This window comes from Dasypus novemcinctus, chromosome 24 (genome assembly GCF_030445035.2).
Source record: "Dasypus novemcinctus isolate mDasNov1 chromosome 24, mDasNov1.1.hap2, whole genome shotgun sequence".
In the NCBI taxonomy this organism is placed as follows: Eukaryota; Metazoa; Chordata; class Mammalia; order Cingulata; family Dasypodidae; genus Dasypus; species Dasypus novemcinctus.
In genome coordinates this window covers 62,463,615-62,488,667 of record NC_080696.1, presented here as the reverse complement: position 1 = coordinate 62,488,667, position 25,053 = coordinate 62,463,615, and the positions used below count along the sequence as shown (strand labels likewise).

The window sequence follows — 25,053 nt, the reverse complement described above, 5'->3', positions numbered from 1 at the left end:
ATCTACTTCCCACCCCTTCTATCAATCCTAATAGTTTAGCTTCTAAATGCAAATACACGCCTGGAGTGGGCAGCTGTTGCCTCACTCCCCACCCCTACTCCGCCTTAGCAATTAACCTAAAGGCCCCTCTAAGAAAACAAATTTATTTTAAAAAATCAAACCCCTGATGAATCTGTAAGATCCAAAAGCTCTACTGAAAGATCAGATGGGGGCAAAAACAGAAATGTTTAATAGTACAGCAATAAAGTCCCCTCCCGTCCTGGTTTCTTGGGAGACAGGCTGATTAGATGCAGGTTCAGGGCTTGGACCACTCTCTCTAAATAAAATCATAGTTCAGTCTGCTATTCTTATTCCAAGACATCCTGCTCAAAGAATCTGCCCTAGGGCTGGGGGAGGAGGAGTCAACAATTTTCTCCAATACCAAGGGCAGACCCCTGACCTGGAAATAGCCTCAGGTTGTTATTTCTATTGACAAAAGGATGTTTTCTTTCTCAAAGGGCTTGTTTTACCTTTCCATTATTCTGAGGCCTTCCTCGTGTAACTTCCCCTTTAGAAGCAGCAGCTCCAGAGGGCTGCGGGCCTGCGATTCAGGTGCCCCAGCAAACCCGCTAGACGTGGGGAAGGCTCCGTAAGCATTTTGGGGGACACATGTTACCCCAGAGGCAGCATACGGCAAGCCTCATTCCCACAAGGCGGAGTGAATTTAGTGCACACCCGACAGTGGGAGAATCCCCGGCCTGCTCCCAAGGTCCCTAAAGAACCCCTAAGTGGTAAGGGTTTTTTTTTAAGGATTAAATACCCTCGAGTCCTGATGTAGCCTGGCTCATTGATAAGCTACCGACAGACCTGGTTAATCCAAGTCTCATACCAAGTCATTATTGTAATTTCTGGGAATGATTCCCTTTTCGATTCTATTTTAAGTTCATCTGTGCCACCTTTCTTTACAGAAACTTCTGGAACTCACCTCTACTTAAGAATTCAGAATCTCCAAAGTTGGTATGAACCTTTCCGACTGGCTACCAGCAACTGAAGCTGATGACTTTTTCTCGGAAGGTAACGTTTTTTTAGGTAGTCAAGTTATGTCTCAAATGAGCTCTACCTTCCCCAGGTTTAAATATTGATAATGTTAGAGAGTTGTTCTCAACTGGGAGCAGTTTTGCCCTCCAGGGGACATTTGAAAATGTCTGGAAATATTTTTGGTTGTCCTGACTTGGGGGAGGGGGATGGGGGTGGCTGCTACTGGCGTGGGGTGGGTAGAGATCGGGGATGCTGCTAGACATCCAGCACGCACAGCTCAGCCCCCCACGACAAAGCGTCAGTGGAGCTGCTGTTGCAAACCCTCTGTTACGCAGAGCCGCTCTAAATGCTCCTTAAATTCCAGCATACAGCCAACAGGGGGAAGTAACAGCTTAAAAATAAAGAGCTGGATTTGACACAAGCTTTGGAGCCGGTTTAAAACAGGGCTCTGTACTGGGAGGCGGATGCAGGGATGTGCAGCAGGCCCCTTCCTCATTTTTGTCCTCACTTTTAACACTTTCTTCTAGCCTTAAGTCAACTCCCCATCTAGTGGTCACCTGACCTATCAGCTCACCTGCGGCATCTCCAGGCCCTCTAAAGTCAGGTGTGAGAAAATTCATATTTGGGGGAAAAGCAGGTGGAAGGATCCCTGAATGATGAACATAATTTTATCGAAAAGTTAATCCAGCCTCTTGGAGGCCTAGCAGAGCTATACATAGAGTGGCTATAGGGAATTAAGATGGACATTTGCTAAGAGTTCAGAAGCCATCCCAGGACATTAAAAAAAAAGAAAAGAAAAAGAAATATATATGAAGGGGCGGATTACAAAGAAGGTTTGAATATTAAAGAGGACCCCAAAGGGCTGCTATTTAAATCCTTTAGACACTAGGAGTTACTTTATATAACCATGGATAAGAAAATGGCATCTATTTAAAAGGATTTATTCAAGTGGTCCCAGCAATTTAAATACCCGTTTACTTCTAAATAATGCCATCTATTCTCGACAGTTGTTTCTTTCTCGGGTTTATAGCTAAAGACACTGAGGTCTAGACTTCTGAGTCCCCGCCCCCGGGAGTCTGGAAGGACACTAGCCAAAGGACCCTTGTTCCTGCTTCCTCTGGCTGCAGCCTTCTTGGGCCCTGAGCTGTATTGTAATAACTGGATTCCAATTTTATATATCATCATAAGCATTATTCTTTTGTTTCAAAAAATCCCATAGCTTTCAACTTACCTCCATGCAGCATCCCTGAAAAAAAAACACCTTCATGGTAATATGTACATTAGCCATCGGTTTGATGAAAGGCAAAATTGTTCAAATAAGGAAGAGGAGAGAGGCAGTGAGGTCTTTTGATTGACAGAGAGGGGCAAAAGCTGGATAAATTTCCTTCTTCGGTGTCCCAAGGAAGGAAATAGAAATCGATGCTCACTTAGTGGAGACAGCTTGTGGAAGCTTGACTATGCTACGCCTTAGAAAGTGGGATGAGAGATTTTCCTCTGTTATCAACTCATTAGAGGAAATTTAAAGTACTGACGCTGTCCCACACACATAATGTGTGCGACAGTATCTGAGACACTGAATGACTCATGATAAAAATCGGGACTGGATCACAATGTATAATACCTCTCTACTCTCCCAAAATTGAATCATTAAAAAACATGTAGCAAGATCCAACACTCAAGTTCTGTGGGCAGATCTCAACGAGTCAAAATACTCATGAATTCTCCCGAGGTTTAAAAAATTACTCTGCAATGCAATTTGGGATTTTACCTCTACGCAAGTACAACAGAAGTACGCTCCCTTAATTTTCATTGCAGTCACAGGTAAGTTGCCTAACAGTCTTCCCTTATCACTGTTCCCAGTTGTTACAAGTGTAAAACTGTGCCCAAAATTCTACTTCGAAAGGTGTGTGTGTCCTGTGATCAAGCTGTTTGTCAGAGACCAGAGCACCCTATGTCTTAGTGAAGCACATGGTGACGAATGATAATTACAAGTCAAACAGGAGGATTTCAGGTCTTTCCCTACCTCTTTCTCCAAGGGCTCCTGGTCTTCCATTCCCACCGGCTGGCCTGCTTCACCATCTGGCTGTACGGAGGGAAACTAAAGACATTTTTTTTTCTTTGCATGTATAATAACCACAGAACAATCCCTACCAAGCCATAGTACCGGACTGATTTGTAGGGGAAATAAAAAGAGAGGAAGGTGGGGGAGTGGGGAAGTGGAGGGTGGGGGGGGAAGGGCATGGAGAGGCAGGGGGGATAGGTGACAATTCTTTGGGACAAGTAAGACAGAGTTACCCCCCATCTTCTCTCCCTGGCATGCTGCTTTCAGGACAGTGACTTCACACAATTGTAAATTTGGCAAGATGCCTTTTGTCTACTGCTTGGGTTGATCTTCCTTTATAAAATGTGTACAAAGAGTGTCCTCAGAAATGCAGAGATAGAGCAGGTGCCTAAGACTTTTAGAGTGTTGAAGTTAACAGGTTCAAGAATATGGAAATTAGAAAAGTAAAAAAACAAGAAAAAAGGCCAAAAAACCCAACCTACCTCACTTGGAGCAGGGAGTGAAAAGACTAAGAGAAAATGTAAATTTCTAATAATAGTTAACATTTATTGGATCCTTATGTGCCAGGCAATGGGTCGAGAATTCCCCTTACTTGGCTTCTCTCACTTAATTTCTAGAATTTAACCTCATCACTCATCTCTGAGGCTCTTTTTAGAGGAATTAAGAAAAACTAAGTCTCTTCCTCTGGTTCCTCCTGAAATGCCCTTCTCTCCCTTCCTTGGGCAGAGGTTCCTGGCCGCCCACCCCACCCCCACCAGTGCGGATCTGGGGCTTCCCGCTGGTCTGAAGTTTTATAAAGGCCTCTTGGGGCCTTCAGCCGGACTCCCAAGCAGACTCTGCTCACTTGCCTCGTGCTCCCTGAAGAGAGCCCATCTGCAGCCAGGGGTGCCGCCGGCCAGAACGGGAATCTGATGGAAGCAGTTCCGTCCCGGGGTCCCTGCTGGACCCAGGGGCCCCCAGGCTGGAGACAGTCAATCAGACCAACCGGCTCTCTCATCCCCTCAATTGGCCCTGCCCTTTCCATTTTGAAAATTGCTACTCTTGCTGAGAAACCTGATTTTAAAATGGGGCAGATGGCATGTTAATGTCACACTTCTTTGGGAAGCCTGCAAGGGCAAGGCTGGGTTGGGGAGACCTCCATCTTTGACACAGGTTCAAGGAGTCGGGAAAGGTAGGGAGCAGGTCCCATTCGCTATTTCCATGCCTGCCATGTATGAAAGCCACAGTTTTGCTGGGGGTGGGGAAAAAACGGTATATGGTGGGGAAATTTACTCTAAAAGCACAGAAAGAAGGTGGCTGGCATAGGGTATTTCAAATCTAGTCAAGCAGGTTGCCTTCTCTAAAAAAAAAGATTTACTTTTTGCTTAATATCAACCTTTCCACATAAAAGCCGAAGCTGATGTGAGGGTGGCTTCTAAATATGCACTGACTCTTTTACATAGGAATGAGCCCCGTACTACAATCAAGGAACACTTTCAAAAAAGAGTAATCACTGTGAAGAATATTGGGCAAGAGTAGTGTAATAAGACCACGAGATCAAAGCCGAGGGCCTGCTATACTCTAACACTAAAAATGTAGGGAGTTATGCACAAAAGCAATTATAAATATTTAGTGGAAACATGAGTACGGAGAAAAGCTTCAGATCCTGAGCTAAGGAAAACTACTAGAGGGTTTAAAAAAAGAAAATCTGCATAAAAAAGCACCCCAAATAAGACTGCAGTGTTGGCAGACAAGTTAAAGCAAATGTGGAAATTAAGTATCATTGCAGCAAGGACAGGTACCTCAGAAAAGGGGGACTCACGTGTCATGTTCACTCACTGGACATTTATGACAGGAGATCTGTTGGGGTTGGCTATATCACTCAGAAAGCAGCAGACTGACTGGAAATGACCAGACACCTGTCATTTCAGTAAGGGATTTTCAGAACACATAGGAAACTTATGGTAATCATACTTTACATTTAAATAATACTTTAAAGCTTATTATATATATTTTTGTAAGCATCATCTCACCTGAATTAGAAACTTGAGATTCACTTACCTTGTGATCTTTGAGCAAAAATCTCTAAAAATTCACCTCTGAGCTTTTGGGTTATTTGACTATGAAATGGAGTCCTACTTATAACGTTTTTATTGCCCAGGACAGTTTCAAAGAACAAATGTGACAAGATGAAAGGCTCTTAAGGATATAAAATAGAGTAAGATGTGTTATCATTATTACTGATGCCTAGTAACATTGAGGGCGAGGAAGCAAGACAGGATGGGATATGCAGAAGGGAGATGAATGCCAATTTTCTTTGCTTAATGCCGGCTTTCCATACCATGTGGGCAAATTATAAAAATTAACCCACCTGTATGTGGAAAATTTGAGGGAAATTTATGAAAAATTGGATTTTAAAAGGCAAGGTTGAATTTCAACCTTTGAAAAGCATGAAATACTACTGGGAGACAGTAATGGGAAAATATAAAAAGTCTCTTTTAATCCTAAAATGCTATGGCCTGATAAGCTGTGCCATTCCCACTGCATCAAACAGCTCAGTAGACTGCATTCTGAATATGGAAATATGCCTACATTAAAAAGAAAAGAAAAGAAAAGAAAAGAAAAAAAGGCTCTCCTAGAGGATGGGATATGATATATCACTGTTGCACTTGGTGGCATAAATAATCATACAGTTAATTGTGATTTACTGTGTAAAGTGTCACAGCAAAATGGTCATTATTATATACAACATTTGCCTGCACAACTTCAATAAGTGCAGCAGATACTGAAAAATTCTGATGTAACAGCCCCCTCTGATTCTTAAAGAACAGAGGGGAACCGTAAGGTTTTGGAAAACATGTTTAAGCCAACAAAATTATTGAAAAGGGCAACAGAAACATGGAACTAGTCTATTAGTAGATAATGTTAAGTAAGAAAAAGCAGGCTTCAACTCTAGCTATTCTAGAATTTTAACCATGTTATTGACTGGATCTATCTATCTTTTTTCTTTTCAAAATTGCCTGTAACATGGGTATACTGTTTGGGCAATAAAAATGGAAAGGATATATATACACTCACACATATATATACATTTTTAAAGCAACAGATGAATCTGCATGTTACAAATCAGGAACCCTATCAAGGGATGGTGTTTGATCTGCATTTTTAGTGGAAGGAATGTATAAGTTGGTTTATGTGTTGGGACTAGAGTTGGTAAAGTCTTGTCCTAAAGGTGAATAATATGTAGCTCCTCGCCCCCTCCCTAATCAGTAACTCAGACCTAGATGGGGTCTTCTCTGGTCACTCAGGCAAAATGAAGCCTGTCCAGAAACAGTAGCCTGGCCTGACAAATTGCTCTGCCATGGGATGTAACACTGGCCTTCTTAGTTCATACTCATGCTAGACATGGCCCGATGCTTACCAGCCTGGCTCCTGTGAACAAACACCTGTGAGTAAAGCCAGAGCAATGGTAAAGTGACCCCAGCAAATCTCCTCTTGTTAAGGTTAATTTTTCCCGTGGGGTACAAAATAGGGGGAAGCAGGGGAAACCCCTAATATTCTTAAGACCTGGCCCAGAGATAGTCAGTTTACTATAAGACTTAAGTTTGCATACTCTATAGTCTAAGCCTCTGGTCCCAATTTAAGTGGCCTGTGCTCTCCTCCTCTTCCCCCCCACCCCCCCCAATCCCCCCCAGAACAGAGGACCCAAGCCACGGAGCTAAATGAGGTGGAAAACCTTCATTTCATAAATGAGGCAACTGAGGCCTTAGCATGGGAAAAGGGGCTGCCAGTTAGAAGCCAGGGGTACACTGTCACATGGGTCTCCTGTCTGTGCCCAGTTGTACCCCCACCCCATTTCCATTACAGGTTTGCTTCCCAGAGCTCTGCTTAGAATATTGCTATGGGGCTGTTGGGACAAAATCAGTTGTCTGCAGGGAAACCAGTGCATTTTCATACAAGTTCTGTGACTTTAGTGCAGTTGAAACATCTGAAATTTAAACTAACTTCCTTCTATATGTTTTTTTGGGAAAATTATAAGGTCATTATTTCCCTTGGTGGGCAAAACTAAAATGACAGTCACACTTAAATATGGGATTCATGGGAGGAAGTATCACAACAGCATAGTTATGTCATTAATAAAAACCATCACACACTGTAAGACATTTAACAGGCAAATGTAGCACAGGCTTAGCAATCGTGATCCTGAAATCCCTTAAAGGTCTTAGAGAATAAAAGAAAGAAATTCAGATCGTGGCGCTTCATTTTAGGGATTTTTCATTTAAGCCACAGATTCAGACCCTTGCTAATTGCTGCTTTGATTAACTGTTAATTAATGTCCCAGATTTAAGAGGAAAGGAGATTTGGGAAGGGGAAGAGGAGAAATTGGGAAGGGTGGGGGAAATGGAGATGGGCAAAGGGAACTGGAGATGTGGAAGAGGGTCCTGTTTTGGGGTGAGGAAGGGAGTGCTGGGAGGTGCATACGAAGGGGGGGAGGGGAAGGGGAAGGGCCGCCTGAGGTACCCTTCTGGTTATTGCAACTTTAATCACAAGTCTTTTGAAACCTTTTTTGCTTTCAAAGCTGAGCAGCAAAGGACCTTACCTTTGAGCCCCTGTGGTCCCAGTGCTAGAAAAAATTGACATGAAAACACTGATATATTCCACAAGTCATATTCACTGTTTCACCACTTTGTCCACACAGGTAAAATATACTCGGAGCATTTATTTGAAAAGAGCATTTTATTTTCACTGCATTTCAAACACAAGGATGGCACTTCACTCCCAACACAGAACCCCTCTTTTTAAATCAAGCCCCTCCTGCTATATTCAGTGTAGAAATGTAAATGATTGGCTTACCTTGGGCTCTTCCTTGGGGGAAAAAAAAATCAAATTTTAAAAATCGCAGCCACACCCACCCCTTTGGCAGTAGCCCAGTGTGGTATTTTTTTTTTTTTTTTTAAGCTAGCCTCCCCGAGCCGATTAAGTAAAACCCCCGCGCCCGCCACCTCTCCCTACCCGCCGCCCAGCCCGCCACCGGCTGCGCTGAATGTGTGCAGAATGCCAAATCTATGGGCGCAGTTCTGGACGCCCCAGATACCTGTGTGTCTGGTTTTTCAACCGTAAAGGCGGGAGGGTTTGGCGAACGAACGAGAAGTGAGGAAAACGCTTAGCGCAAAGGGAAAGAGAGAGAAGCACACAGAGACGAGGTTAGGGAGGCCAGCCAGCAGCGGCCCCGCGCCCCGGGCCGGAGGCTCAGCAGCTTACCCAGCGGCCGCCACCGTCCCCGCCGCAGTTTCGCGCTGCAGAGCGCCAGCGTACAGGTACCACCAGAGTGGGCGAACACCGAAAGTTTTCACCGCGCCACGGCGCAAAACACAGAAAGCCAGTTCTCCAACACAAATACACAGTCGGCGGTAACTTGGGGGTTCCGGGCTGGGGAACTGGGGGACACTTGAGCTGATCATGCACAGGCGGCCACAGAATATGGATACCAACACATACCAGCCACAAGCTTTCCGAGTCCAAGCAGCTGTGCCAGGCGAGGCGGGGGCGCTCCTTTCCCAACGACCCGGGTCCACCACGGCCCCAACCAGCCTCACCCGGGAAGACCCCGGCCCCCTCCCCAGCATTTTCCTGGCTCACCTGAAGCCCCCGCCTGTCCTGCGGGCCCCCACCCCAAGGCTCCAGGGCAGCTTACAGTCGCTGGTGCTGGCTTGTCCAGCCGGAAACGACCCTCAATGTCGCTCTGCGCCACTTTTCTCCCTGGAGGGCACACACCTCGGCCACCCGGGCCCACCGAACCCCTGCCCGCTCCCGAGGTAAAGTTCGGGTCCCTTGCTGGAACTTCCCTGCAGGCTCTTCCTGCCTTTGCCCACACCCCCTCCTCGGCCACCGGACCCCGAGCCTCACGGGGCAGCCCTGCCTCCCCTTCCCAGGTCCCACCGGCGGCTCTGCTCCCGGGAGGGGAGCGTCCGCCGCATTACCTAGAAGCAGCAGGCGGTGCGTGCACATGTACCCCATCTTTTCAGCCTGGAGCTGCTTGTCGATGAGCTTGCTGCGTTTTTTCTCGGCGCGCTTCTGAGCCCGCTTCTCGAGTGCTTCTTTGCGCATCTGTCTGCGCTTCTCGGCCAGCGACACCTTCTTGACTTTGGGAGGCTTTGGAGCTTTGGGCCGGGGGCTGTCGGATCGGCCAAAGCAGCCTCCAAAGGCTTGGATGAGGAAGTTGCGGAGTAAGTTGCGCCGGGGCTTTCGGCGGCGGCGGCTCTTCCGGGGCTGCCCCCAGCGGCGGCCTCCGGAGGTCCCCTCTTCGGGGTCGTCTCTGCTGGAGGGGTACTCATCGCTGCTGATAGACTCTTGGTCGTCGCCGGGGTCGGGCCCGGGGCCCCGGCGGGAAGCCGAGCGACCAGGCTGCGGAGTAGGCGGGTCAGCAGCCTGAATCTCGGGGCTGGGGGGTCTAAGGTGCTGGAGCTTGAGCCTGCTGGATGCCCGGGTAGGGACGTCGGCTCGGGTGACCCGACCAGTAAGGGTGGCCCTGGCTGCAGGGGTGGCGGCAGTGGCCCTGGTGGCAGCAGCCGCCCGGGGGACAGGAGCGGCAGGGGCTGCAGGGGCGGCAGCGGCCCCGGCCCCGGCGTCCGGGGCGGCAGGGGGGTCCGGGGCGGCAGCGGCTTCGGCCCCGGGGTCAGCGGCGGCAGCGGCTTCGGCCCCGGGGTCCGGGGCGGCAGCGGCTTCGGCCCCGGGGTCAGCGGCGGCAGGGGCTCCGTCCCCGGCGTCGGGGGCTGCAGGGGCTCCGTCCCCGGCGTCGGGGGCTGCAGGGGCTCCGTCCCCGGCGTCGGGGGCTGCAGGGGCTCCGTCAGGGGCGTCAGGAGCTCGTTCCCCGGCGTCAGGGGCTCCATCCCCGGCATCAGGGGCTCCGTCCCCGGCAGCAGGGGCTGCAGGGGCTGCAGGGGCTCTCTCCCCGGCGCCAGGGGCTCGGTCCCCTGGAGAAGGGACTTTACCGCCCTCGGCGGGTGCAGTGGCTGAACCTCCTTCCATCTCAGCTGCTTCTCCCTCAACTGGGGGTCTCTCTGCCTCTGCTCGCTCCCTTTCAACTGGGGCTCGGGAGACCTCGATGGGCGGGCCGTCAAGCGCGATTGGGGGGCTGTCCATGTTGACGGGAGCGTCGTAGACCCCAACGGGGGCGCTGCCAATCTTGAGCTGGGGTCGGGCGATCTCCAACGGGGGGCTGTCGCCCGCGAAGTGAGGAAGAGGTCTGACAGCCTCTCGGGCTGGACTGTCGATGGCGCCCGGGACCCAGAAGGGGGGCGTGTTCGCGGTGGGAGTGAGGTGGACCGCACCCGGGACCGCGACTGCCGAAAACTGGTCGCCGGCGCTGCCGATCCCTGGGATGACTCGGGAGAGCCCAGGGGGTGGGCTGTCGCCCCCAGATTCTGCTCCCTCAAACCGAAATGGCATAGTCTCTTCAGGGGGAGGACTGGAATCTCCAGAGCCTGGGTTTGCAGGGCTGGGGGATCCAGGCTCCTTTGGGGAAGCGCTGGAGACCCCCAAACCTGGGCTGGACGGAGCGAGGGCTCCGAGTTGCAAGGGAGGTGGACTGCAGCCTCCCTGCTTAAACTCAAAGGACATAGCTTCCTCTGGTGGAGGGCTGTAGCCTCCCAGGCCTGCTCTGGCACCATCGAAGGCTTGAGGCTCCATGGCTGCTGGGCCGAAGGCCCCGAGGCTTGCACCGGCCCCAGCGAGGGCTCCAGGCTGCTCCAAGGTAGGCCAGAGGCCTCCCAAGCTGGGCTCCTCGGTCTGGAAGGGCATGGCTTCCTTGGGAGGTGGACTGTGGCCTCCACGAGCTCCAGCTTTCTCGAAGACCAGGCTGAGGCCCTGGGAAGAGGACCCGGAGACCTCCGGGGTTCCAAAGGCCTTGCCGTCTGTCTCGACGGCGACGGGCTTGCTGTTAGGCGGTTCGGTCTCCATCGCTTCGGCTGGGCTAGGCCCAGCACTGGGGGCAACTGCCCCTGGGGCCTCCAAAGGCGGCTGCTGGGGCTGCTCCCCGAAGTCAAGGGGGATATCGCGTTGTCCTGACATATTATTGCCGTCGAGGCGGTTGCGCAAGCCCATAACAGGGTGGCGGCCTTTTAAAATAATTTGGGGGCCCCTTAAGAGGGAGCACCCAACCAAACTAGGGTGAAAAAAATCAAAGTTCCAGTTAGAAAGTTCTCCAACCTCACTGTCCAACCTTGGTGAGGCCTCAAACCCTAGACCATTGCAGAGGCAACTCTACCGTTGCTGGTGGACCCTTGGTCCCTGCTTGGTCACTTTTTATCTACTCAAGCTGCTCCTTGTGTGTCCCCCCTCACCCCCCCGGCCTACCCTTTTCCCCTCCTCTCTCTTTCTCCCTCTGCTCCAGGCTAGCTCCGCCTGCTTGGATCTGAGGAGCGTGCCGATTCGGTTCGAAAATCGTCCGTAGTGCCCGCTCTCTGCCACCAGGGGACGCCGGCTCCTGGCGCCAGCAACCCCGGACTTTGGGTAAGGGGCTGATTAGCGAGCGCAGGCCTCGCAGGGACGTTTTGGTTCCTTCCACTCCTCTCCCTGACTGATTTGGAGTCTTTCTACTCGCTTCTCCCGGGGCCAGAGAGAAGGCGATCCGTGCGTTACGGGACACGTGACTGAAGACGTGGGTCCCGGGCAGCTTGAACGCAGGAGCTGAAACCCTCCCTCCCCGACCTGACTCTCCTCCTCAGGGAGGGGGGACTGCAGGAGGGTTTCTCACCCCAAGACACCCCTGAGCCGCAACCCCAGCCCCAGAAAGCCCCCAGTCCCGGGCCCCACGGCTCGGGCAGCTCCAAGCTTTGGGTACCTGGGAAGGGGGCGCGAGCGCATAGGGATGCGACAGGTGGTCGTGAGCCCACCGGAAGAAGGGTGGAGGGGAAGCGAGGGGCTGCCGAGTGATTGCAGGTGATTCTCAATCGCCGTAGGGCACTTTCCACCGCTCCTGCAGTTTTTCTTTGCTGCTTGCCTAGGCTGGCTTCCGTGAAGCATTTCCAAGTCCCCCCTCCCCGTTCTCTACAGTGGCCTAGAGCGGCGCGGGCAGGCGTCTTTCCCTTTTTCTGTACAGGGTGAGGCAAAGGAATAAGAGGGTCTTGGGAGCGCAATGCCAGGCAAAGCCCCCCAGGTGGCAGCGACGGCAGCACAGTTCCGGGGCACGCGGGGCGCACATGGGGACCTTTCAGAGTGCAGGTTGGGAGCTCCGCGGGTCCCTCCCTTCTGGGTTAGGGTTAAAGGCGATTGGGGTCGGCGTTTATGGCCGGTTTGGGGTGATTTCAGAGACTGGACCCCCCTGTGCGCGCTGACTCTAAAGGCACACATCTTGCCGCGGTGGCGCACAGTTCCCAACCTCCAAGGCTAACTGCAGGGTCGAACCAGTCTGTCTGGTCCCTCCGCGGCACCCTTTCATCCCCTCTCCTCTTACTATAGGTGTCCCAGGGCAGCCGCTTTACATTCCCAGTGCGTGAGCGCGCCGAGGCAGCACGAAGCCTGGCCACGAAACCACGGTCGCGGGGCTGCGCTATTGCTCAGAGGCAGCTGGGGTAAACACGCGGACCCGCCTGGGCTGGCGCAGCGCGTACACGCGCACCGCTCCGGGTCTGGGGTTCTGCGGAGAGATCTGATCCCCGGGAAAAAGTGCTACCCGCGGTGCAGGTAAAAACCTGCCTGCGGGTAGCACGAGCTGGCAAGCACCTGTAGGTGCTGGGCAGCTGGGCAGTGGCAGGTGGTCGCCTGGCCTGTGGACCCACGGGGGCAGGTGGCCGGATGACTGCTACGTCTGTGGACCGCTGGATCCACGAGCCGCCCGCGGGCGAACCACAGTACAATCCGACCCTGTTAAGTCGAGCGCGCCCCTCTGGCTTAGGAGTTACACCGCCACCGCGCATCAACGCCACCGCACCCCCGGGGCTAGGGGCTGCCCTGGGAGGGGGATCCCTGACAAAGTTAGACTCCTTAGTGAGGTTCGGGGCCCCTCCAGAGGCGCATCGCCTCCGCCCCCATGGATCTACACACTTCTAAATGCTAACCCTCAACTTTGGCTCAAACTTTGGCCAACTACCTCCAACGCACAACAGCTTAGCCATTTGGGAATCCACTGAATGGGCCAACTCAGTCCCCAAAGCCGACTCTTCCCCCTCCGACCCCAGCGCCGAGTCGGCCATTGGACTGGGGTCACGCCAATCAAGGCCTCCTGGCGAATGAACAGGGGGCATCCGACCGGAAACCGGATATGGGTGGGAGGTCCAATAGGGGGCGCCGCGTTGGAACACCCGAAGAGATTGTGCCGCCGGGGTGGTTTGGTGGCCGTTGGTGGGTGGGTGTATGGCGGCCAGGCCTGAGAGGCCACCAGGCCGGCTAGCGCCGTGGGGTCACTCTTCCTGACGCCACAAGTCACAAAGACTGGATGGGGTGGCCAGGGGCTCCAAGAGGCCTACCCTTGGGCTCATTGATGGCGGTGGGCGAATCTACCCAACAGAGAGGGCCGCCACTGGGGCGAGGTGAGGAGAAAGAAGATTTCCAGGGCCTGGAGGTAGAGGGTGAGGACCCTGAGGAGAGGGCTCGGTGCCTCGATGCAGAGCAGCAGCCCAGGAAGATAAGGGGATGAGGCCCCAGGGATGCTGATCCCCGCGAAAGTGGAAGGTCAGTAGACGCGGTTGAGCCTCAGGAGGAGCGCGACGCGACCCCGAAAGGGACGGGTTGCTCTCACCAAGCCTTGCAATCAGCCCACATCACTTGGGATGTAGGGCCGCGAGAGCTCTTTCACAAGCCACCATCCATCAAGGAATGGGTATGGGCCCTCTTTATTCAACTTTCCCGTGGGCACTTGGGACCTCTTTGTTAAACGTCCTTTTGGAACTCTTGGTTCTTTGACAGAGGGGCACATGCCAGGAAAGGGATAAAGGTAGGCAGGGACCAGCTTCCCATCCTAAAGGGAATAGCAGCATAAAAATGAAAGAAAGACTTACAGTTGGGGTTGGGGGTGGGGAATCTGGGAAGGCATGACGGAGGAAAGGGCGTTTCAGATGGGCCTCCGTGCAAGGATAGACGCCTTGGCTATGAATGGAAAGTGGGGTTTGGGAGCCAGCCTACCATGAACAAAAGATCCAATAGTAGGAAGCATGGGGCATGGCCGGGTAACAAAATGGGCCATCTGGGCTGGCTCTTGGAGGCGCAATGAGAGAAGGCAGGATGCCATGGAGTAGCAGGGCAAGTGCTTTTGTGGCTACTTTGGTAGGAAATGGAGAGGACATTGAAAGTTCTTTTTTGAACTGGTGATTTGAGCCAGGTCTTAGGAAGGATTGAAGCAGTGTGGAGGATGGCCCTGATGAAGAGAACAAAGGGGTGTGTGCATGCGCACGCGCAAAGGAAGCTGTGGCTGGTCGCGACCTCTCGAAACAAATCACGCACAGTGAAGGGAGCAAGATCCTCTGGAAGTCTATTCTCAGAGTGCACAAAAGGGGGTGGGGGTGGCAGGCAATGGCACCTGGCTGACTGGCCAAGAGTGCAATGCAGTGCTTAGTTTTAGACACTGCAGAGTTGAGGGGAGGATGGGCGGTCTGGATGGGCCTGTGATGCATGTTGTTCAGGAAGATGGGACTAAGTTTAAAAGAAGGGCACAGTCCATAAATTCAAATTGATGATCATCCTTATTGGGAGATGAAATCACTGGCTCAGAAAATATTCTCAAGGGGAGAAATACATTTGGTGATAGAAGCCTGAACAAAACCAATATTTGGCCCCTGGAGAGGGTAAAAAGGAGAGCACGGGAAGGCAGTGAAGGCTAAGAAGGGGCTGGAGGGGACACCCCAGAGGGAAGATGCTAGGAAGCAGTCACCATATGTAATCTAGAACCTGGTGTCTTTGGCCCCACCCTGCTGAAACTTGGGGTTGGGTGATTCTTTTGTTGTGGGACTATCCTGTACATTTAAGGAGACTTAGCAGCATCCCTGGCCTGTACGCACTAGATGCCAGTAGCATCCCCTTAGTTGCAGCAACCAGAATATCGCCAGATATTGCCAAATGTCCTCAGGGGCAAAATTGCCCCCAGTTAAGAACCACTGCTGCAGGATGAGAAAGGACAATAAGATTTGAATAGGAACCACCTTAAAGTGAAATTGAGAGCAGGGAGAATAAACCCTAGCACGCAACAACTCTGATGTTTCCCTTTTTGTTCACTTTTGTGTGTTTTTCTGTAGTGACTGGCTATCAGAAGTCAAAGCCCTCCCCTATTACTTGGGTGAGTGGGGTGAAGAACGAAAACTCTGCCACACATCAGTGCAGCTCAAGCAGAGACCCCGGAAGCATGGCTGGATGTTTGAGGAGCCAAGTAATCAGAAAGGTAGCCTGCTGGGACACGAGGCATGTGGTATGATAAGAGCTATGTGTGATCAGCTGGTGGGCTGGCTGGGGGCACCCAAACGGGTCTGGTAGTCCAGCGAGCCTGCTGCAGGCTGGCTCTAGACAGAAGCGCGACCTACACATACCAGTAGGGAGGTGGCCTCCTTCATTGGCAGCCCCCCATGTTGCCCTGGGGCTTCCCAAACTCCTCACTATAGCAGAAGTGCCTCCCTGACAGCATAAATTAGAATCAACAAGTGATTGTGTTTATACTTACATTTTGGGATTCTGATTCATTGCTGAAAACATAAGCTACATCCAAATTTTAAGTATCTGCCTGTATACTTTCTGAATTCATTCCTGTAGCCAAGGAAGAGAAAGCAAAGTAGAAGGTCCCCTGAGAAGGAAGAGTGGTGGGGAAGAGGGCAGGAGCACAAAGCAGGAAGACCCAGCTTTTTCAGCAGTCACTTTGCTTCCAGCCCACAGCTTTGAGGGCCGTTCACAGAAACCTTCTCTGGAGCCCACTTGTGGTTAGCTGACAGATTTCTTTCGAATGAGGAAAAGGGGGGATCTTTTCACCAGGTGTGGGGAAAATGCCAAAGGAGAAAGGAGAAAAGAGAGGAAAGGGAGTTCAGCCAACTGTTCAGTTTCTCGGCTGCGCAGTGGCAAATGTTTTCTGAATGCTGCCTGACCGCCGTAAGCTTTTGAAAGTATTAGGTAGTAATTGCTGTTCAGTGAGGACTGGCTGCCCCTGTCCCTTTACCTTGTAGCATCTCCTCTGCCAGCCTTGGCCGATGGAGGCAGCACTAGCCTGCTGCTTTCTGCAGAAGGCTCTGCGTGACCAGACTATCGCAGGCAAGTTCCAACTAAAGGAAAAACTGCCTCAAATGGCTGAGGCGAGACCCCAGGTGAGGAGCAGATGCAGGGCCCATATTAAAAACAGCCGAAACTGTATTTCTGAAAATACTTCATCTTCTCAAATGAACAAACCCCATGCTACAGCCACAAAGGCAGCGGACGCCCACCGTGATGTCAGCCCCCTTCCTTCAGCTCGCCAGCCCCTGCCAGCTGCCCCTTTTTTCAGAGTACCACCAGATTCTGCTTGGGTCCGGAATGACACTGTCAGTGTGGGACAGGGCATTATCTTCCCAGCTGCCTGAACTGGGGTGTGACTCCTTGTCCAGACTAGCTGATGCTATAGCAGAGAATTTACAGGGGACAAAGCGGCCATTCTAGAAAAGATGCACAGCACAGAGGCAGTGCTGTAGGAAGGGTACTGAAAGAGGGGCGGAAGTGGGGGCTGGCAGGGCAAGAGGGAATCCCGGAAGATAAATTTGGATTTAGTGCAAACTCTTTATTTAAAATTCTTGTAATTTATGATAGGAATTCCTGGCACCCCGGGGGCTTCTGGGCAACACTATTTGAATTTAAGGGGGATGGTATACTTCACCTTCTAGCACAACCTCAATTACCCAGAGCAAATTTTCCTAATGAAGTCTAATTGAAGACAGCAACATAAGCCAGGCACTCCGGAACCAGGTCTTGCCTGGGGGAGGAGAAATCTGTCTATTTTTCATCTGACTGTCAATCTCCCCCTTCCTTCTGCACCCCCTACCTCTCAAGTCAGAGCAGGAGCCTAGAAGTCCACTTTTTCCTCGGACCCAAATGCAAGGCTTTAGATTTGAACTAATTTATAGTCCTTAGGTTTTTTTTTTTTTAGGAGGTACCAGGGATTGAACCTGGGACCTCATACATGCAAAGCAGATGTTCAACCACTGAATTACACTGGCTCCAATTCCCTAGTTTGCTTTGTTTTGTTTTTTTTTTTTGTTGGGAGGCACCAGGGGTTGAAGCCAGGACTTTGTTCATGGGAGCAAGCGCCCAACCACTTGAGCTATATCCACTCCTGTTCCTTAGGTTTTTAATTGTCCCATTTGATTACAGTAACTGAAGTACTTGTTGGAAAATCTCACTGCCCCTCTGAAATGGAAATTTCTGGGCAAGGTATGTAAGAGACTCTTTGTTGGAAAGTGGCACTGAGGCTGGCTATCTGAGATTACATTAGGTGCTTCAAGGTACTGTGGCTACTAAAAATGCTCTTCCTCACACTGAGCTGAGGCCTGCCCCTGCTGCCCCCTAGCCCCCTCAGATTTGAAGACTGCCATTGAGTCTCCCCTAAGCCTTGTCTCTCTTCATATCTCTAAAATGGACTTGGTGGGGGGGGGCAGCCATCTCTTTGTTCCTTCCCAAGTATTCTCTTTTTGCCCCCATCTTCAATTTTTTTTCCTGTGGTCCTTCAAAACCTATTCCTTTCCTCTTCCTCACACCTTCTTGCTCTTGGCCTGCCTCTGTCCCATTCCTGTCCCCCACCTGCCTGCCTGTCCCCACGGCCTGGCTGGCCCTCCCTTTTCTGATAGCCAGTCCCCCTGTTCATGTGCACTGAGCCCACCCTAAAGTAAGCTGCGGGCTGTGTCCCCAGGTGAAGTTGGGCAGCAGGCAGGCGAGGTGTGGGCAGGGCTCCTCGCACGGGTCTTACCTCAGCCCAGCTGCATGAGCCCTGTCAACAGGTGGCTGCCCCTGTCCCGCAGACTCCTGGCCTTGGAGAAAGGAAGTCCCTGTTCCCTTAGCCACCAGAAGTGTAAATTAACTAGCTGGCATTCCTCCCTTCATAGGTACCACTGAGACATAAAAAAAAAGGAAAACAATTATCAGTGATTCACCTTATCTATAGCCTTGTAATAGTGGCTAAAAAAAAAAAAAAAGAGCTTACGTATAGAACAGAAATGAGATAATCACTTAATTTAACCAAAGCCAATTAAAAAAATTTTGTCTACTATTTTGCATTCTCAAACGGAGGGGTGGGGCAGGGCATGAGGCTGGGAGGGGTGGAAAACCTCAGCTATTATAAAGTCCTGCAATATATAAATAGATACACAGGTTATCCAGGGTATTAAGATTTCCTGGGGTGGGGAGCAGTGAAGAAAAAACCTAACTAGCTGCAAACCTCTGAGCCTAATCAGGACACTTAAAAGTTGGACCTAATAATCATATTCAACCCTTGTGGTCACTTAACCAGTGTCCCTTCCATCAGTCTGTTCTCCCAAGCAGTTAGCTCCTCCAAACTGCATCACTGCCCTTTGCCTGCTCCCACCACGAAAAGCTTGTTTCCAGACATGAAGATCAGAGAGAGAAAGTGGAAAAACAAACACATAAGGCAAACATTAAATATCTTCTCCAAAGGATGCCCAGTTTTTTTCTTAGTGGTAGGATGCTGTGGACCTCTTCATTCTCCAACCTGTCTTTTGAAACCATTTTTCCCAGCAATTCAAAAAGCAGATCTGATTAAAAAATCAATATCAGATTGACACAAAAGATTTCTTCCCAGCTGGTGCTTTTTATTTGATAACTTTTGCTGTTTTTTTCCTTCATTCATTAGTGTTAAAATCATCAATAGAGTCAAATTGGGCAACTCCAGGCTTCTTTTATCAACCTGTACACATTTGGAGCTGAGAGGGACAACAGAAAGTCTCAGTCAGCCACTTAATTTTCCATATGAAGGAACTGAGGCAGAGAGGTGCTAGACAGGACCAGAGGCCATCTGGCAGGATCGGGGTAGAGGCAGCCCAATGTTTCTCTACTGGATTCTGCGGCCTATCTCTGGGGTGTCAAGATTTTGGAAATGCAGTCATTAAGTAAAAACCCCACAGAGCAGGACAAGGAATTTCATCCTTCATTCTGGAACATGGGGATTAAAGATATAATTTGAGACTCTCATCCCGTTCGACAGGCAATTTTTCTGAGATGGGCAGCACTTGAGCTGACATGACATCACTGGCCTCTGGAAGCTTAATTTGATTTTAGTGATTTGTTTTTTCTTATAGGTCACCTTCCTGTTAAGAGACATGCTTTCTCCAACACTGGTTTCTGCTAAGTTTCCTCTCAACAGCATCTCTTTTCATAAAGATATATCTATATATCTTTATTTCATAATGATATCTCTATATATCATATTGATAAAAAAAATTCATGCAGATTAAGAAAAAAGAAAAAAAAGACCCTTATTCTTACTGATACTTATGTTTCAAGTATCCTCATTAAACTTTCTATCACAGCTGCTAAAAGTGAGGGTTAAAGAGTAAAGGACTGGTAAGTAATTCCAGGGAGGGAAAGTTTCCAGGGCAAAGTAACATTCCTTTAAAACCATGTCCAAACCTTAGAATTCCCAGTTCTTGAATTCCGATAAACATAGATTAAAAATGTTGTTTTCAAAAATTTTATGCCAGGTTGTTGGCTCCACACAAGATCTGAGCACTGCTGTATAATCCCCACATGAAAAACTCAGTTACAGGACCAGCTTTGTCCATACAAAAGCAAATGATTAATGGAGTAAAGGGAAAAAAGACTAAATATTGAGGCATACCGTAATATTTAGCCAGCTTTTATTCTCCTCCTTGACCCCCTCCCCCCAATGTGGAATATAATTGGCTGGTAATTCATGGATGCCTGTGGTCAACTCGGGTCTTTTGAGGAGCTCCCTGTGGGACTGACCCCACCTACGAGAAAAGGCCAGCAACCCCATTCAAATGCTAACCTCAGTTTAGCAGGGTGAGACAGAAGGGCCGGTTGGGAGACTCTAGTGAGTTGGGAATGCTTGGGGAACTTGCCAGAAAAGCCTTAGAAAAAGCCGGGCAGCTGAATGCCAGTGCCTCAGGCAGAGGGTTTGAAGATCTAAGCAGCAAAATTCCCTCTCCTGGAGGTGGGCCTGGGCTCTCTAGGGGATTCGGTGTATTCCTCTCTTCCTCAGTTGCCCTGTACAGTCCCTTAAAGGTTTTACCAACTTGGACCCAGGCCCTGCTTCCCAGTAGGAGGAGGAGGCAGTGGGAGGGGCGCTGGGGGTAACAGGTTTTCACAATTGGGCCATAATATGCATACCCTCTACTTGGATTCAGAGGTAATCTCTAGAAGAAAGGGAGTTTGGAAGGCAGCAGGCTGGATTTGTGTGTTTCTGGAAGGGCCCCCTCTCTCCACACCCACACTATATAGGGGAATTGACGCATCGCTTAGAGTGAAGAAAGCCAGATTGTGCAGGCTTTTATTTAAAACAGCCCAAGGTGGGGTGAGAGGTGTGGGTTAGTCACTGAGGGCTTTTTTTTTTTTTTTGGAAATTTTAAAACCTGTTTATTCACCCAGCAACAGGTAACATGCTAATTTCTCTAAAGGAAAAACCTAACTGCTGGAAACCAGTCCCAAAGACCACCCAGTCTCTGAAGCTAGATCCCACACTTAAAAACACACCAGAAAGTCCAACAAAAACCATTCCTTCTCTTGCCGTTCCTTGCAGACATTTTACTTGAACTCGGGCTGCTGAGACCTTCCCAGAGGAAAACAGAACACTTAGTGCTATAGAGAGGAGCGCGGCATCACTCTTTCCATGAAGCAGACACTTGAACCTCGGGAGCTCCATCGCACACTCTCTGCAGCCCCCTGGCATCGAGGCACTGCCACGCTGCCGAGGGAAGCCCCTTGCTAACAAATGGCCTTCTCGGTATTTTCTAGTGAAGACCAGCAGGCATCCAGCATCTTTAGCCGGCGCCACAGCCCAAGATAACGAAGTGGGGGGGACGCGGTGACGCCTTTCCTAGGGAAGGGGCGCAGCAAGGCAGACTGATCCTTTTAAAGTGTTTTCCTTCTAGTTGCATCCTCTTCCTAATTAGGAGTGTAAGCACCCAACCCCTCTTTCATTTCAAACTGTCAAAACGCTGCACTTTTCCCTGCAAGTCATCCTTATTAGATTCACTGTAAGCTGAGACGCGCGCACGAGCGCACCAAGACAAGACCAATTTCCAGATCGGGTGTGGTTTTGCACGTGTGTATTTCACTTATCAATCTTTTCCCCTAGGATTGGCGAGGGCGGCCCGCTGCCTGCGAGGAAGGCGCGTTACCTGATCGCCGCCGGTTTTCGTGTTTGGTCATCAGAGTACTTTCCCCTCCTGGTTACAGACTCCAAACTTTGCTCCACTGGAGCTGAAAATGGCTGGTGGCCGCTGCCTCCCTCCCCGAGGCCGCCTTAGCCGCCGGCTCCTGCCTCCTGCCCCCTCTTGGTCGCCCGCCCGAAGACTAGCGTCGGATCCAACATCTTTATTCGGCTCAGCGGGTGCCGGCCCAATTGGGGGACCAACCGTAGGGTGTCCCGACTGATCGACGCACCCTAGCCGGTACCTTGGTCCGCTGAACCTTTCGGCTCGCGCACGACCCCTCCGCGGCGTAAACCGCCGGGGACCTCTCCAGTCCGGCGGCACAAACCCCGCCGCCTGAGCAGTTGCGCCAAAAGCTTAGCTATGCCCCGCCGCCGCCAAGTCCGCGCCTCCCACCCCAGGAGCCCGCAGGGGATCCCCCTAAGTCCCCCGTACCTCGTCTGCCTGCCCTCCAAGCGCGCGGCTCTGCAGGAGCCCCCGGCGGGCGGCCGGGGCAGGTGTGCGCGCTCTTTGCAGAGGTCCCGGGCCCCGGGAGCGCCGGCAGGCGAGGCCGGGCTGGCACAGCCAGCAGGGGCGCGCCGCCGCGGGGGACCCCGGCGCCACGGTCCCGCCGTGGTCGGGACACGGGCACCGAGCTCCGAGCCTCCCGCTGGGCGCGACGCGCGGCTGCCCCAGGAGCCAGCGGCCTCCGGGGCTCACCCAATCCCCGCCTGAGTCCTTCCCGTACGTTGCAACAGTGTCGCTACGGCGCGGCCGCTCGCCCTTTGTGAAAGTTTGCGCGCGCATCTCCGAGCCAGGTTTCGGGCCGCGCGGAGGCTAACTCTTCGCGGTCTGTTCCTTCTAGGAGGGAAGAAAACGCATGAAACAAGTGACTTACCGGTGCATCCGGCGGTGCAGCGCGAAGCCCGGGGCGCGCCCAGCATTTGGGCGCCCGGGGCACCAGCTCCAGGTACCTCGAGCTGTTTCCAGCGGGGCACAAGTAGCGCCCCGCGGTCCAACAAGCCCGTGGCCACCCGAGCGCCCTGGGGGGAGATTCAGGGTACCCTCGCCACCGCACCCCGCACCCAAGCCCCTTCCCTCCCGGGCTGGCTGGCCCGCTCTCCTCCCGCCTCCCTCCCCTAGCTCTCCTTCTCACATCTTCCCACCGCTCGCACGCCGCCCTCGGGCTCCCCAGTTGAGCGGGGGACCACCAACCTGAATCAAAGAAAACAAGGAGAATCTGGACGGCGTCGTCCATTAGTGACGCCGGATGGGAATGGGCCCCTTCTTGGAAGGGGACTCCGGGGACTGGTCGCGGCGGGCGCGCTTCTTTGGCTTGCAGCGGCGCTGCTGCTGCTTCTCCTGCTTGGGCTCCTGGGGCTCTTCGGGGTCCTTCGGATCCTGGTCCTCAGGCGCGGGCTCCTCCCCCTTGGTGGGGCTCTGGGGCCCCTGAGTGCTGGGCTGCGCTCGGCTGGGGGAGGCGTCGGGGCTCCGCAACTTGAGAGCGTGCAGACGCTCGGTGAGAGACTGGCCGAAGGTGGGGCGCTTGGGCTCCACGGGGCCGCGCTCGTCCTCGGGCTCGGTCTCCGGCTCAGTGGCTGGGGCGGTTTCGAGCTCGGTCTCGGACTCGATTTCGGACTCGGTCTCGCTCTCGGTCTCGCTCTCGTAGTCGAACTCCTCCTCGTACTCGAGGCACTCGGGGAGGGACAGCTCAAGGTCGGCCTCTTCGTGCTCGTGGTCAGATTCGGGGGGCTCGGGGAACACCTGGGCGCTGGAGCGGTGGTGGGCGTTCAGGAAGCTCCGGCGCTGCTGGGCAGCCGCGCGCTGCTGGGCGCGGGCGTTGGAGGTGGCAAGGGCGCGGAGGAGCGCGATGGAGCAGGAGAGCCAGAGGAGCGCGGTGGCGGCCCGGCGGCCTATGGGGGGGCACAGGTCGTTGTAATTGTGGCGAGCTCGGCGCCACTGCTGAGCCCGGGACCTCCGATCCATCCTCTTAGGCGCACACCGAGAAGCCGACCTGCCCCCTGGCTCTGCAGAGGACGGCTCCGATGCGCATTGGCTGCCCCAGCCGAGGAAAGGTGCACCTCGCGAGGTGAGCAGCTGGGTCCGCAGGTTCCCAGCTCCACCTCGGTGTGAGGAGGGACAAGGAAAACCGCGACCTTCCCGGTCACTTGGGAACCTTCTAAAGCCCCGTGCCTTTGCCTGCCTCTGAGCAGAAAGAAGGGCTGGGGAAAAGCCTGTCTCCTCGGGGGCTCCTCTCGCTAAGTCTCAGACTCTGCAGTCTAAGACTTGGGAGAGGTCCCTCCGCTGCTCCTCTCGCCAGGGAGAGGAGAGGAGACTGAGGCGAGGAGGACGGCGCGGAGAGCTCTGTAAAGTTGCGCGCCCGGACTTCTGCCGGGCATGTGCAGTAGGAAGGCGGGGGCTGCTTGGTCGCGGGCTGCGCCGTGGCGCCGAGCCCGTGGCTCAGACCCTAGTGGGCCGGCAGGTGGCAGGAGGGAACCTTATTTGGAAAGATTTGGGTGAAGCGAGGGGTGGGAGACCTGGCGAGTGAGCCACAGGTTAGAGGATTTGGGCAGCCGGGCACGGGTCTGCAGGGCGTCCCAACTCCACCCCAGCCTGGCCAGGGTTATGGACAAAGCAGTACACCCCAGACCTTCAAGCTGCCATCGTCTGGGGGCTGAGGGGTGGGGGGTGGTGGTGGTGGTGGTGAGGGCTCAGTGGTGAGTACCCGTGATCCTGCCCCAGTTGAGGATGGTAACCTGGGCAGTCAACAATCATGAAACCACCTTTGGCAGCTCTGTTACCATAATTAGAGAAGTTTCCAAACGGTGCACACGCAGTCCACAACCAGTCTCACTTAATTACCTCATGGGCAAATAAGCATCTTCCTTAAGAAGCACTTGGCGGACAGCCATGAGCTCTAGCTGAGAACCCCGCCAACCAAACTTAGACCTTAATTAGCTGGAACGCCAGTTAAGGGAAGCCATTTCGCTGTCGCCGTGGTCCCCTCCACCTCCTCAGCCCGCCTCGGTGTTCGGTAGATCTTGCCGGCTCTCTCTTCCTTTGGAGAACTCAAGGGTGGTCAGTTGCAGAGGAAATCTCATTGGGGCCCTTATAGCTACTTCTTAGATTCTTTGATAGGTTTTCAGCAAAGTTAATTCATTCAACGGCTATTTACTGAGAGACAACTGGGAGCCAAGCCCCATCTCCATTCCATGTACAGAAGGTAGAGCAGTGAACAAAAAAAAACTGCATTAAGACATTGACCATGAGGTACAGCAGTGCTCAGAGATGTGTTCGCCACGTGCAGTGAATGTCTCATGATGATGGAGGAGGTTGTTGTTATGGGGGGAGGAATGGGGGGAGGGTTGTGGGGGGCATATGGGCACCTCATATTTTTTGAATGTAACAAAAAAATAAAGACAAAAAAAAAAGAATTTTAGGATTCATCTCTTAATCACAAGGTTAAATGACTAAGAATCCCTCCTTACAACCAACATGGTTTACTCTAGCTTGAATTCTCCATGAGAAAACTACTGGATCAGAGCATTATGGTCAGGGGTCAACCTGACACCGCTGCTCATGTTGTTGAACCCCAAACAGATGTGCTCCAGGACCTTCTGGAGATGGATCCTGCAGTAATCCTTGCTCAGGAAAGAATACTATTTCAGAAGC

The 25,053-nt window shown here is 52.2% G+C and overlaps 1 protein-coding gene and 1 long non-coding RNA gene across 4 annotated transcripts in view; one reads left to right on the top strand and one right to left on the bottom strand.

Annotated features, from left to right (window-relative positions):
- GNAS (GNAS complex locus) overlaps window positions 1-11,176 on the bottom strand; it is a 56,844-nt gene extending 45,668 nt beyond the window's left edge. For both annotated transcript variants that reach the window (XM_058287268.1, XM_058287269.1), the window contains exon 1: window positions 9,040-11,176. In XM_058287268.1, coding sequence (XP_058143251.1) covers window positions 9,040-11,161 — 2,122 coding nt within the window. In that variant the 5' untranslated portion in view covers window positions 11,162-11,176. The remainder of the gene's footprint in view (window positions 1-9,039) is intronic.
- A 2,139-nt stretch (window positions 11,177-13,315) lies between these two features.
- LOC111764545 (uncharacterized) overlaps window positions 13,316-25,053 on the top strand; it is a 29,604-nt gene continuing 17,866 nt past the window's right edge. Inside the window, exons 1-3 of one of the 2 annotated variants that reach the window (XR_002797134.2) lie at window positions 13,316-13,729; window positions 15,286-15,428; window positions 21,327-21,951. This is a non-coding gene — a long non-coding RNA (uncharacterized lncRNA). Of the gene's footprint in view, window positions 13,730-15,285; window positions 15,429-21,326; window positions 21,952-25,053 lie in introns of those variants that run through there. The other variant, XR_011647384.1, reaches the window with a different exon arrangement.